A 15220-nucleotide genomic window follows, 5' to 3' on the forward strand; every position below is an offset into this window, starting at 1 on the left:
ATTTATGCGTACTTTTTATTAAAAGTTTTTCTGAACCTAAAAACTCTCCAGATGCTTGCCAGACATGTGCATGGCCAGCTAGATAGGATGAAATCGACCCGACTTCTTGGGCCTCTCTTTGGGAGGCTCTGGGCCAAACCCGCCAGCTATGGTCAGGCTCTAACAATCTTTAGGTTAATAATAGAGCTAAATGGCCTACATAATGTTGAGGTTTAAAATATAATGGATGAAATAGGGTGACTATTCCGGGACAGACTCCTAGAATCGAAACCACACGGTTCAGTGGTTTTACGCTTTTATGCTACACCACAGCAGGTAATATTGAAGGCATATCCATTTGTGCTCCAGTAAGTTGCTCCATTCGATCGTAGCAAGGTCTTCAACGAGGGAAGCTCGGGAGCTCTTCTTCGGTCGATACAGATTGTCCATATACCTGCAATTCCAGTAGAATAATCAATACAGTTATATATACTCATCAAGAAGTGTAGCACGAACACCTGGGCCTAAAAAAGTAAGTTATTTCCGCCTCAAATTTCTCTATTTTAATACGAAAACGTCAATCTGTTGACAGGCGCGAGCGCACTTTCGTGATATCATGACTCGTGAGATCTAAATCCATTGAAAGACGAATATATCTGTTGTGTAACAAAACTATTAAACACGAAGCCTAGATATTTAAAGAACTGCATGAATGGTTGTTTTTCCATGCCTACAATTCAATGACTAGACTCCCATGGATAGCAACCATGCATATCGTATGAACTGTGCGTGTTTTTTTTCTAGGTCAGCGTTTTTAATCAGGATTGCTGCAAATCATCGCTGGGAGCCGGCTGGTGCCACGTGAATTCTTGTGATATCATAAATTTTGATATATTCGGGCAATCACCACCTCATAGTTGAACAACAAGGTGCGCCATAATCGATGAGAAAAGAAAATTTCAAAGATAACAAAGTGCCCTTATCAGCCCTTGATTCGCTCACTCGCAAATGGTTTCAGGCCGCAGCAAAGTGCCCGAATATTCGGCAGCAAGATGCAATATATCAATTGTATTTATTATATCAAAACAAAATACAACAAACTAGAGGGTCTATTTACTTCCTTCCTTCACTTGCTCGCGGAATAGTAAAGTGTAGATTTGGCTATTACCGTCCATGCTGTTTGAAGAATATCGATATACAGTACACGCCGAAAATCTCCGCAACACGATTACACGATTTATTTTTAGGATTACACGGTTTACACGATTCACCTGAATCGTGTAACTGTGTAATCGTGTAAATTTACACGATTGAAGAATGTCGCTCTGAATCGTGTAATCGTGTAAATAGTTAAGTGCATTGGTCAGATGATTCGACCAGATGTAACAATCGTGTAACTGTGTAATCGTGTAAATTTACACGATTGAAGAATGTCGCTCTGAATCGTGTAATCGTGTAAATAGTTATTAGGGTTATAAGGGCATTGGTAGAACGATGCGACAAGCTGCAACAATCGTTAAATCGTATCCTGCTTACACCAATTGCTTTATACACAACTTACCTTCAGTGTACATCAGTTAATTACTGTACTTTATATTCGTGTATATATAAACCTCAGCACTTTCCACTAACATGTATCGTATACTAATCCGTGAGACAAGGTAGGAAAACGTCAAAAACAGGAAGACATGATAGATGAAATAGTAAAGGAAAAAAGATAGCTACGAGGAGAAGGGAACATATAAAAGGAAAATGAGGGTTGAAAGGCACGATAAAGATAAACAGAAAAAAAGAGAGAAAAAAGGGAAAACTAAAAAGTTGACCGGAAGAAAAGAAAGAGTGAAATAGAGTGATAAAAAAAAAGAAGGGCGAAACCTAGTAAAATTAACAGAAATGAGAAGGCTATGAAACGGAGAGGAAAAGAGACAAATTAATAAGGTAAGAGGGGAACATAATGAGGGAAAGAGAGGCGAGAAAGATATGGGGGAATGGAAAGATATTGAAAGAAAGAGAGAGAGTGAGAGAGAGAGAGAGATAAAAAAAAAAAAGCTTTAGTTGAAAGAAAAGGGGCACCGATCAGATTTTAATAGGGGCATTTATCGGAGTTGATGGGGGCATTTATCAAAAGTGAAGAGGGGTACTTCTCGTACTTAAAGAGGGATACTTACTAGATATTAAAAGGACACTAATGAGAATGGAAAATGGACACTTATTGTAAAGGAAAATAGGAACTCGTCGAAGGAAAGGGGGTGTGTGTCAAAAGAAAAGGAGCACTTATTAGAGTTGAAAAGGGGAAGGGGCACTTACAAATTAATAAGGACACTTGTCAAAGTAAAATAGGTACTTTTCCTACATACAAAGGGGCACTTTGGGGGAACTTGAAAAAGTGGGGGGACACTGTGCCGCTAGCTAAACGTAACTCAAAGACAGTTGGCCATTCACTTATTCTATTCATTCTCGGCTTGCAACTGTTCCCTACACTCTGTAGTCAATGGCTTACATACTTACATACATGTAATACCTATTGTTCAGGGGGATCCTATGTTCAAGGGGAACCCCCTGAACAATAGGTATTATGTAAGGAACTCTGCCTGTAGCTAGGGCAACGGCCTTTGTCCCCGGCGAGGGTCAATGGCAGGCCACATTCAGAGTAAGCTTCTTTTGTATGTGACAGGAAGTGTGCCCTTAAGCCTTGACCGTAGCTCTTTATACATATAGCTGAATAATGCAATGTTGTAAAAGGTAATTTACGAAAATGAGGAAAGCTAAAAAAGCAATAAGTGATCAAAGTCTAAGGCCCGAATTCACAAAGGAGGTTTGTCGACAAACCTTGGTTTTCGTGCGTCATATGACGCGTTTTTACAAACCAGGTTTGTAAAATGGATAATGATTGAATAAAAAAAAGTATAACGATATTCATAGTAACGAATGAGCTGGTGAATCGTAATTCTAATTGGTACAGCCTTGTAATGTAAGAGTATCACAACATACTTAATTATGTTAGCCCTCCTTTACATTTTGTAATCATTTTTACTTATTTACAACTTAGGAATAACAAAATTCCCCCCTTCCTTCGTCGTTCATCGCTTTTTTCTTTTTTCTCACCGAGGATTAAATCCGAGAGTGCTTTTCGGAAAGTGGACTGATTTTTTTAACTTTCAAACATTCTATAATAAAACTAGAGACAAGACACTGCAATTAAAAATATATACAAGAGAAAGAAAACGTAATCTTCGCTATCCCCTCGTATCGTCCACGTTGTCCTCGTTCAACCAAGAAGTAACTTCTTGCTTTTACTGAACTAGACGTCCTTAACCTGCTCACCATCACCACTGAAAATAAATTGTAACACAATTCCAGCGAGCAATCGAATCGTGTAAATTTTGAATCGTGTAATCGTGTTGCGGAGATTTTCGGCGGGCAGATTACACGATTACACGATTCGACCTGAATTGAGGAATCGTGTAATTTTACACGATTACACGTTTACACGATTCAAATTTCGCTTCATTGGCAAAAAACGAATCGTGTAAAAATAAATGGTTACACGATTCCCGCGAGCAGTCGAATCGTGTAAATCGTGTTGCGGAGATTTTCGGCGTGTACTGTAACATCCACACTAGAAAGGCAGCCCCCCCCCCCGAAAAAAAAAATACCCTTAAACATAAATGCCGACAAATACGAACAAGTGCGGACATGGGTGAAGTAGTTTTCTTACCAATAGAAGTTGTTTTTATGTGACCTCATTTCTCCTAACGATGTTGCTTGTGAAATAGCTGCCCCTTTGTCAAATCAGGGACCCTACCCATGGCCAAAACCAGGCACCTCCCTGGTCAAAACAAGGAGCTTAAAGAGCTATCTCATATGCTTTCACACTGGTAACATTTTCCTCGGCCCCAAACTATCAGTGAGGCTCAGGGGTAGTACAGGGCTTCGTGTTCACACTTGGTTTTACCAAAATGGGCTAGCCCCACCGAATTTACGGGGAAAAGGGCAGGGTTGGGTTAGCACCGCAATTGCTATTTCGTCTCACTTGAGCTCTTAGCAATTCCAGTGCTAAGAGCTAAAGTGAGAACAGGGTCAAAATAACCAGGGGCTAAGGAAAAGCAGTGCTTAACCCGTGAAGGCAGAAAAATCCGTATCCAATCAGGGATAGTCCGGGGTTTACAATTTGAGAACAGGATTGATTACCCAAGCCCGGGTTGCGTAAATCTTAAAAAGATGAGAAAACCGAGTGTGAAAAGCATAGGCTCCTTGGTTGGAGAAAAAAAACAGACTAAAGCTACCCGTGGTAAAAGTAGAAGAAGTTATTATTTCAGTTGTGATTCATAAAGCTCAGGGAGGACGATGCTAGTAAAAAATCTCTGTTATAATCTCAATTCTTCTGTATACTGAGATTACTGTTGAATGTGTCTCTAAAATTACATTGAAGTTCGGATAATGGTCCTGTAGATACAATCGTGTTGTAATTATTTCGATGAAATGATGCCAACTCAGCAAATAGTCGGTGGCCACCCCAATCTCGATTCTATTTATCACACTTCATGGTTGGCTGATCATGTTTGTATATGTATATGTCATATTTATTTCCTACTTTTCTTTTCTTTTCGTTAGAATTGAGCGCTTATTGTTAGGATAGTCCGAAGTCGAAATAAATTGAAAGACGACAAATTAAATCTGTGAATTCAATGAGAGTTTATTTATTCTAGACGGAATTAATTTGATAAGGGATCATTCTTTTTTCAGTGGTGTTTTTAATCCTTGCTTCGGGAGTTGACTTATCGGAACTTGTTAGCGATATTTTTGTTGGCACAGTTATTGCGATATTATTAAGTCTCTATTTCGTGTTGCTTCAAGATTGTCTGTACAGATAAAGTTGTTATTGGTAAGAATTTGGGGATACAAAATACAGGTGTATATGAAAGCGATCGTTCCACAACAGCCATAACGGCACTAACCTAGCGTTCCACAACATCAATGATGGTAAATTTATATGATGATGACGGTGATGGCGATGATGACGATGACCATGACGATGATGAGGGGGAGGAGAAGGAGAAAAGATGATTATAATAAATACAACTTCTACTATATAGGACTACTACGACTACTGCCACAAATACGATGACTACTAATTCTTAGAGTAATAATGATGATGATAATGATGATGATGAAGAAGACAATAATAATAATAATAATAATATCGATAATAGTAATAATAACAAATGTAATAATTTGAAAAAAGCACTTTCATCACTAAAGACACCTGTCTTCGCTTTGGAAAGCAACTAAAGGGATGTTCGCTATTTTGTAAATCTCAAGTCCAAGGGGATGAAAACTATTTCCACGCGATGTACTTTGGGGGAATTCAGCGGATTTGCGAATACAAAATTGGCACCGTGCCAAAAGTGCATTCTTAGGAAGAGGCAATTTACAAAAGTTCATGAGAGAACAAATTCACTCGGTAAAATTTCTTTCCCTTATATATTAAAGGGCACCTTCTTTTCTCGTTGGACGCGTAAGTAAATTTCTATAAATCCTCAGTTCTCTTGCCCCTTACCGTTGTCAATGAAGTACAGTGGTCATTTAAACTATTCTGTTAACGTGAATTAACGTACATGTAATAGCAAAAGATCCCAATATTGAATATACTACATGCACACGTTTTATGTAGCGTTTGCTTTTAAAGTGATAAATGTCTGTATTAATCATTTCACACATTATGTGAATTGTCTGTTGACTCATGTTGCCTAAGAAATAAGTGGAGGCATCCGGATATTACTTCTTATGGTGATGGGGGGGGGGGGGGTTACACGTGTGCAAATCTTACCCCCGATACAAAATAGAAACCCGGTCACTTCACCAGCGCTCTTAAAGTCCAGAAATATATAAAATGTTAAGTATTTCTATTTACACCGCTCATTTTACTTACCATCTAGAGTGACAGTTATAATTCGCTACAAATAAATTAATAGGTTTGAAATGTAATTCTGTTACTCGTATTTCTCACGAGGGTTGTAAAACATTTTAATGTAACTTTGTTAATTTCAAATTGTTTAACGAGGATGCAGCTCACAATGAGACTAAAAGTTCAGAAAGGTTATAATGAATAAGTTATCAATAATTATATTGACATTTTCGGACCAAGATTTTACTGTATATTTTTCGACCAAATATCCCGCTAATTGCAACTGCGGGCTGATCTGGATAGTTAAAATAGCTGGTTATTTGGCAAACTCGAGCTGATGGAGATCTGTGTTCTTTGGTAGGGCAGACTGTCGTTAAAAGTGAGGAATGTGGAGACAATACACTGTCTAGCTAAACTCCATATAGAGATCTTTGTTGTTTTTCTCTGGACTACAGTGGTGTTAGGGTATTGGGTATAACACTACTGGGGCTCTTGTCAAGTTATGTACAAAAATTAATGCGCCAATCCACAAATACACTATGCAAACTGTTGTTGGCCTATGATCATTCCTGATGATATATACAATATTTTCAAGCTTTGCTAGGGAGGGGGGGGGGGGGGGGGGCAAAGTTCGGAGTGTTTGGCACATTTAAAATGTCACGTGTCAGTTTTGTTTTTTGTTTTTTTGCGAGGGGGCCCACCTTTATGAGTATCTGACAACCCTTTCCCGACGAGAAAAGTATGGCATTTTTCTTGTTTTGTATCCTCTACTGTCAAAATGCTTCCTTTTGACAGAGTTTGGTGCATGAACAAGATGTTGAATAATCGACCCGACCTATAGCCTATATAATGATTTATTCAAGGCCTTCGCGAGGGTTAAACCCGTCCGCTATAGTTGTCTTTCTTTTGTTATTGTTTGTTTGTTCGTTTCTTTTATGTACATATTTTTTATGTTTTTGGTTTGCCTTTTGTGTGTTTTTCTTGTTGCTCTTTTTATTTCTCTCTCTCTCTCTCTCTCTCTCTCTCTCTCTCTCTCTCTTTCTCTTTCGATAATGGTTTCAGTAAGTTTGAGGATTCACATTTTACGGCCATAAATGTTAATTATGATCTATACGAGATATAGACTGGCGCCCATATTAACACCACATTTCTTTACTTTTAGATGTCAATAATCTTGTATTTAGTTAGTAATCGCACAGACTTTTATCAGAATTAAAATGTTCTCAGAATTAACCTATATTAACAGCAAAATTACATGAAAAAAGATCACGTGACTTGGCGAGTCAAAGAAAGTACTGTCAAATCAAAGAGTTTTCAACCTTTTTGAGATCGTAGTATAGTTCAAAGTTGTGAAGCTTCATTTCGCGAAAATTTACTCATCAACGTGACTTCTTCTCTCGTAGCCGTAGACCTACTAATCATTGTGGTGTGGTATAGTTTAGGCTAACCAAAAAGAAGAAGAAGAACAGAATGCGTCAAGATTGACATATGAACACATGGAACTGTTTTATCTGTAAACACGTTAGTATGAGTGTATGACTATATCTGATAACGCGTTTTTTTTCCATGCTTAAGTGGGCGTGGGTTGTAAAAGCCAGATGATCACATAGATTCAACTTGCTTTTCATTCCTTCTAGGCCGCTTCTGGGAACATGCCCCAAAACACATAACAAATTGTTATTCCTGTTTTATCTGTTGCTTTTATGATTGCTACACAATTTACTATGTTTGTTTTTAATATGGATTGTGTTTAGGGGCGGATCCAGGGGGTGCATGGGGCGCACGCCCCCTTTTATTTTTTACTTCTGAAAATAAAAGAAGGAAAAAGCTAAGAAGAAGTCACATAAATGTTCGGTTAACGTATTCAGAAGTGCCTCAGAATGTATCATAGAGCATCTTAAGGTTTAAAATTTTCCGGGGCCCTTTAATAAGCGGGCCCCGTTACAAAGTCACGTGACCTTTTGTCTTTGTATGTCAGCCCGAAAATCGCTCATTTTCGTGATTTGTGTACAAAACATATGGAAATCTCATTTTTCCAAAAAAGGGATAAAAACTTTGGTTATTTGGTCTTGTTTATAGTTGGGTGTTTATTTTGGGGTTCAGAATAGTTGTATTATAGCTAGAATTAACATAAAACAACAAAAACATAAAACAAAGAAATACATGAGAAATTATCAAATCAATAGATAACATAAGGAATAAAGCCACTCTTCCAATTTTTTTGTTGTATTATTCTCCAAATGGTCTAAAAAAAATATTTGTAGTGAAAACTATTAATTAAATATGAAAAATATATGATTTATGGGTAAAAATGTGAATTTTATGACCTTGTTTGCATAAATTATCATAAATATGCATGGGTTGGGGGAATTTTTCAGAAAATTAAATTTACCTTAGTGTTCTATACGCTTCACTTGCCATGCGTGCAAATTTCGCTACAATCGGCCGAGATCTTATGGAGGGCCTTAATGCCCCCCCCGGTCGTAATAATACCTCAAATAGCCCGGCCTTTTTAGGGTTAAGGCAATGTTGCCTTAAAAGGACGTCACATTGCCTTAAAAGGATGTCACACATGGCAGGCCACGATCTCGTCGTACAAATCTAAAAGTCTCTATGGAACAATGTTGCAGGATATATAGTTCCGACATTTAATGGACTTTCTTTTTTAATTACTGATAACTCAGATTTTTAATATTTGTCTTAATGAGTATTATTTAGGTCATCAATTTACCTGTTCAGATAGATATTTGCTGTACCGATATATTTTAATATCGTTATCATAAGTAGGGGGATCGTCCCCCCCCCCCCATCCCGGAAATTTGAAAAAGTGCAACAATAAAAAATGTATAGCAAATACTGACTAAAGACTGCAACACACTTTTAAGCTCTGAAGGCGCTAAAGTGCAGCGTTAAGACAAATAAAAATGCAAAAATCTTCTCGCTCTGGAGCTACGCTCTCTCGCATAATGTATTAAAAATGTACAAGTAAATAATGTAGAAAAGTATATTGCGTGTTTTTATACTATAATTTTGATAAGGAATTTAATTTTGTAATACAACAAAACTTCAAAAACCTGTGAGGGGTATATAGTCACTTCCGTCACCTTCATCCCTCTCGTTCTCTCGTTCGCTCCATCGCACTAACGTACTGTTTTTTTTGTTTGTTTGTTTGTTTGGGTTTTTTTTTTTGGGGGGGGGGGGCTTGGGGCAGTGAACCCCTCCCCCCCCAAAAAAAAAAAATACAAACGTGTTTTTTTTCTAATTCGATACCCATGATTAACAAATGTTGCTGAAATAGCATGATTTCCCCTGAGCTTCCGGGGGCTCTGCCCCCTGGACCCCAAAAATATGCCCTAACGCGGGCCCCTGGTTGCTCATCTGACGGTAATTAAATGCCTTCATGCAACCCCTAATTTTCCGGGGGCTCCGCTCCCTGGACGCTTGAGGGCCATAAGGCAACCCGGCTCTGGATGCTCATCTGATCGTAATTGAATGCCTAAAACCCCTTCTGGGGGCTCCCCCCGGACCCTACTCCAATTAGTGACCTGCATGCCAGTGTCACAAATAACCTATTAGAATATGATCATCTAAACGTAATTAAATGCCTAAAACTCCTGAGCTTCCAGGAGCTGCGCTCCCTGAATGCTGATCTGACCGTTATTATATGCCTCAAACCCTTGAGCTTCATGGGGTTCCGTCCCTTGACCCCTGCCCCTGAACCCACGCCAATTTACGTTCCACTTGCTTTTCTCTACCCGTACGTTTATGCTCTACCTGATCGTAAATACTTTACCCCCCCCCCCCCCAACACACACACTTTGAAAACCTTCCACGGGGTCTGCATATAACATGTAACAGTGGTGGTGATGATGCGGATTTTTTTTCTGCCCCCTCCCCCTCCATTTGCTCATTACGTCACTGCTCCCTCGTCCCTCGCATTTCGCCCCCCCCCCCCCGGTCATGAAAAGAAATCGCCGCCCCTGCTAACATGAGACGACAACAGACAACACCTAGACCGGCTCATACAAAAGGCTTGGATTCTTTGACCAGTGACTATCAAGTGTACTTTTAAAAGAGTTGACCGACCCAGCTGCCACAACGTATTCTGGGAGACCGTTCCAGAGCTCGATCACAACTCTATTGCATAATTGTTTCATGTTGTTGTACTTGTTTTCTGGAAGTTACTAGATTAATTTGGATTCATAAAGGTAATTGTGTTGATGATTATATAGTGTGTCGAGTTATTTGAGCCTTAATTGATTCACATTGTACATATTAATATGAGGCCATGCTTTATACATGCCTGGTACATATATCAGTGTAGCTGGCTTGTTCACTCATGCTTAAACATTCTTTTGATACCAATACGACCCCTTTGTGTTTCTGTGTACCGTTATACTGCAGTTGTCATTCATTCCAGCCATGTCTTTTCAGTTGCGTAATTTGGGTTTGGTACGAAATACCGAACTCGCAGTGCAACGAAGAAGGTTATTCATGCATTCATTTCAAATGCTGTCTTGTTCAACCTGTCTCCGGCTTGCCTATTTACACAAATTACAGAAATAATGTCTGCCCTCTCAAACAAACACAGTCTAGGAACCCCCATTAGTTTCGCATAAAAGAACGTATTGCTTATTTTTCATTGCCTTATGTTTCATTGTGTTCATGGCTCTGCTCCACAGTACAATATTTCTTTGATTAATCCCTACACTCCTACCAGATCTTTACGTTCTCAAAACCCTTGATTGCTTGTTCTTCCCAAGGTGGGGTGTGAGCACTCCTACAATGCTTGAAGTCTAACCGTAAACGGGAGGCCATCACACTGTTTACCTCGAGGGATCAGAGATATTATTTATACAGTAAAATCTTTCAATAGCAACCTTAAAACTTAACTTTCCCAATTTTCTTTTAATTGATCTGATTTTTTTTGTTTGTGTTACATTGTACTTTTGTACAAATATGTTTATGTATTTTCATGTTTTGCACTAGTGCGCCTTGAGCGTTTAATTTTAACTGGATTTGGCGCCTTATAAATCCTATAGGCCTATACTATTATTATTATTATTATTATCAGTGTCATCAATAGATTTGTGAGTAGGCCAATTTCTCCTTTTTTAAATTGAAATATTCATCCCTCGCCTCTCTCAGAATATAATATCTAATAATTTTATTTGTTCTCCATTTTTATTCTTGGTTTTCAGCCGGATGAAAAGAGAGCCATTATGGCGAGCTATCAGAAGCAAGTGACATTAGAGTTCACTGACCTCTTTCTCACTATCAACAAAAGGGATGTTCTCTGTGGAGTGTCTGGGACGGCAAAACCCGGTCAACTGATGGCAGTTATGGGACCGAGCGGTGAGTACCGGTTCTGAGTAATTCAATCTGATTTTTACCGGTTTGTTTAACATAAATTATGGGACCTGAAGTGGTGGTTAGCGGTTTAGTGTTATTCAAACTATTTCGTACCGGTTCAAGATATTTCACATATTAAAGGTGAAATTCAAAGAAAATCACAAATATGTCAACTAATGTATCATTAGAAACTGGTAAGCTAACAGATGGCCCTCGTACAAGTTTTAGGTCAACTACATATCGGGTGATTTATAAAAATACAAATACAACCCACCTCCATAGCAGCTGGGATTTACGAGACATTCACCGGAAAAATAACGATGTTTTAATGACGTCACTATATGGACCAATACTGCCCAAGCAGACGACATCCCATAAAGAATGAACATAATTGCTAAGCTATTATTTGTCAAATTATAATGAGTTTAGTGTATATAAATGTAATGGCATGTTAAACCATTCAAAAGTGGATATGACCCGATTCTGATAACTGAAATCTTTTGCTTGTAAATACACAGGATAGGGGTTAATTAACAATCAAAGAAGCCAGACTTTCAAATTGAAAACCGTCCGGAATGATATTAAGGACGGCATTTGTTCCCTCTTGAAACGCCGAACATACCGCGGTGGGTGCAGCTGAATATACAATGGCGTCTTATTTTGTTTACAAGCGACAAATTCCTTTATTTTTGTATCGCTGCATGTGTCATCAAAATAAAACCTTCCGCAGGGTTTAGAGTGAGGCAATAGATTATATATTTAGCCTGACGGTAGTGGAGTAAGAGAAAGAACTCAAGAAAAAATGAAAGCACAGGCACTGAAAATGTGTGAGATGTCAAGGGACATCGTCTGCTTGTGCAAATCATGTCCATACTGTGATCTCACATATCTCAGCAGCGTTCGGAGAGCTTCTCAGGTGCTATGCCGGGGCTGTATTTAAGCGTTTTGTAATTGATAATAATCTTTACTTCGAATGTTTCCAAGCATTGAATTTTGATACCCTTGTCGAATGAAGTTTCAACTTTGCAATAATGAAAATAAAGTTAGTTTTTAAAATCAATGAATATCTACTTTAAGTCATGGGATCGAGCGGAGAATACCGGTGTTGTGTATTATTCAATCTGGAAGTTATCGAACCAAGTGGTCAGTACCAGTTCTGCGTTAGTGGGGACTTTTATATTTACACGACGAGAACAAGGACCGCCACGTGTGACATCCTTTTAAGGCACTGCCGGGCACGGCCCAGTGCCACGCGGCAGTCCACGCTCTCGTCGTGTAAATATAAAAGTCCCTACTAACGCAGAACTGGTACTGACCACTTGGTTTGATAACTTCCAGATTGAATAATACACAACACCGGTATTCTCCGCTGGACCCCTATTCAATCTGGTTTGTACCAGTATAGTTTGTAGGAGGGGCAAATAATGGTGGCTATATTAATAAAAAAATCCCCTTTTTCGAGGTTGGAAGTGGGAGAGGGAAGTGTCTGTGTATGTGTATGTTTTTTCACAACGTTTGGTATAATTAGATTTATTCATTCATCCATTTATTCAATTTTAGGGGTGGTGGTCAAGCATAGCTTCTGAAAACACCTCTTTGATTCATCATTTTATTACTTCTCACTTACTTGAATCGACACCTTACTTTCTATTCTGGCGAATCATGACTTAACATTTTTACAGTCTCAAAATGATCTCTTTATTATATTACAGGCGCAGGGAAGACTCTTCTGCTAACTTGTTTGGCTGGACGACAGAGGGCGCTAGAATCTGGAGGTATTTTCCTGAATGGCCAACCCATCAGCAAACGTTTAAGAAGACAAATCAGTTTCGTGTTACAGGAAGACTTGTTCCTCAGTGAACTCACTTTGAGGGAAACCTTTAAGGTAATGGTGCTAATACTAAGGGATGGGTTGGTGGGTTAAAGTGCTACAGATTAATCTAAATCCACCCTCCAAACCACCACCCCCCCCAAAAAAAAAAACAAAAAACAAAAAAAAAAATATATATATATATATTAAAAAAAAATAAATAAATAAATAAATAAATAAAATAAAATAAATAAATAAAATAAGTAAATAAATAAAAAAATAAAAAAAAACAACAAACAAACAAAAACAAACTAATATCTGTATCTTTCTACCATTTTCACGGCAAAATGTAATAGTGTAGCTACGGGGACACATGGACATGGGGCATGTTCTCCCCCGTTCGATAACATGCGGGGGTAGAGACAACTACAGAGAGCGGGAGGGAAAAAAAAGGGGGAACTTAGGAGTAGATTGTCTAAGTCGGAAGTAATGCTCGGGTCGTGCCCGGTTTTCCAGCAAATGGCATTCCATGTTCCGGACCTTACAACTTTCATAGAAATCACATCTGGGCCGTCATCGCGTGGTTCGGGGCTTGAGTCCCGCCGCGGCACTAATGTATTTTGTAGGCGCCTTGAGCATCCCCTGGGGTGGATATTTGCGCAATATATAAAGTAGTAGATGACTTACAATCCACCATATTTCATTTGCAATTGAAATTGCCATTGCATTTTAGATAATTATCTCCTTCTTTTTATTGTGAAATTGAAATTGCCATTACATTTTAGGTAATTATATCTCCTTCTTTTTATTGTGAAACTCTGAAGTTCACAGCAGATCTGAGATTACCCAGCCGATTGACAGGTGAGGAGAAAAAGCAGAAGATTCGAAGCATCGTCGAAACTCTTGACTTACACAAGTGTCTCGATACTAGTGAGTAATCAATTAGATGCTAATCATAACACGTGATGATGTGAAATCCCAACTCGATCCCAGCCTTTTCTTAATCTTCATGTCTCTTTATTGTTTTTGATTTTTTACATGCTTCCGAAGCAAAGTATCATTCACATATAGCGCCGCAAACCGCTTCAAAACTCTGCATTGCCATGGAATAGAATAACCAAAGCATTGTGCGCTTATACAGTGTGTCCCAGAAAAACGAAACCAAGAATTATCGATGTTTTATCATAACTATATCATTTCATCACAATTATAATTAATAAATGACACATATTTGTAAAGCTTAGATCCTCCTCTTTCATTTGAAGCAAGCCATATGATTAAAGACCATTTTAAGAGAGGAAACCAAACAGTCATTATGCGGGCGATATCTGAATTTCAAAGAGAAAATCTCATTTCTAGAAAGTTCATTTTCTGCCTTTTCAAATGACACCTCAATCAGGATAAATATAAGCCAGGAATAACAAAGTTCCGTTTGTTTAAAGTAATGCTTGCTTTTCAATAATTTGATTAAACGAATTCATTTTCACTGGCTGCCTGCCGTAGCAACACATAGAGTTGACAAAAGACTTAACTCCGTTCCATTGACGATCAGCCATGCACAAAGAAGACGAAAGACTTGGTGCATGGCTGATCGTCAACGAAACGTGATTAAGTTATGATAAAACATCAATAATTCAGCGTGGAACAGCAATCCAGTATCATACACCTGCAGATAAAATATTCCCCTGGATAAGGTGCATTTTTAAAAGTTTTGATATTCGAAATAACACAGATTTTGTGGCTAAAAGTAAAGTGTACGTGGACAACATAATGCCACTTTGTGAAGTCTTATATATACATTTCTATGTACAGTACATGTGACTTCTAGCAAGACTGTACCAATTTCTTATTATTCAGGAATTAAAAAAAAAAATCACAGTATAAACCAGTGCTTATGCGCTACGTGATCAACCTTTTGAGATGCTTCCACGCAGATATTTTCTTCACCATTATGACAATGCAATCGCGTGACCGACCAGTGCCCCATTTCACAAAACTTGTCATCAGTGACAATTGACAAATGACAGTTTTTGTCATAAGCTACTGAAATCCTTGCTTCTGATTGGTCATCAGCAGATTTGTCACTGATTTGTGTCATTTGTCATTGAAAAAGGGTTTTATGAAACGGGTCCCAGAAATAGCATCGTTGGTTCAATCCCCGGGCAGCGAAA

General features: G+C 38.4%; 1 protein-coding gene across 2 annotated transcripts in view; it reads left to right on the forward strand.

Annotated features, from left to right (window-relative positions):
• Window positions 1-366: 366 nt before the first annotated feature.
• Window positions 367-15220, forward strand: part of LOC762449 (ABC transporter G family member 14) — a 29653-nt gene continuing 14799 nt past the window's right edge. The window contains exons 1-4 of one of the 2 annotated variants that reach the window (XM_030986620.1): window positions 367-511; window positions 11089-11242; window positions 12952-13124; window positions 13874-13979. In XM_030986620.1, the coding sequence (XP_030842480.1) occupies window positions 11110-11242; window positions 12952-13124; window positions 13874-13979 (412 nt within the window). In that variant the 5' untranslated portion in view covers window positions 367-511; window positions 11089-11109. Of the gene's footprint in view, window positions 512-10038; window positions 10096-11088; window positions 11243-12951; window positions 13125-13873; window positions 13980-15220 lie in introns of those variants that run through there. The other variant, XM_030986619.1, reaches the window with a different exon arrangement.

The sequence above is a fragment of the Strongylocentrotus purpuratus genome, unplaced genomic scaffold (genome assembly GCF_000002235.5).
Source record: "Strongylocentrotus purpuratus isolate Spur 01 unplaced genomic scaffold, Spur_5.0 spur5_scaffold_16, whole genome shotgun sequence".
NCBI classification, from domain to species: Eukaryota; Metazoa; Echinodermata; class Echinoidea; order Camarodonta; family Strongylocentrotidae; genus Strongylocentrotus; species Strongylocentrotus purpuratus.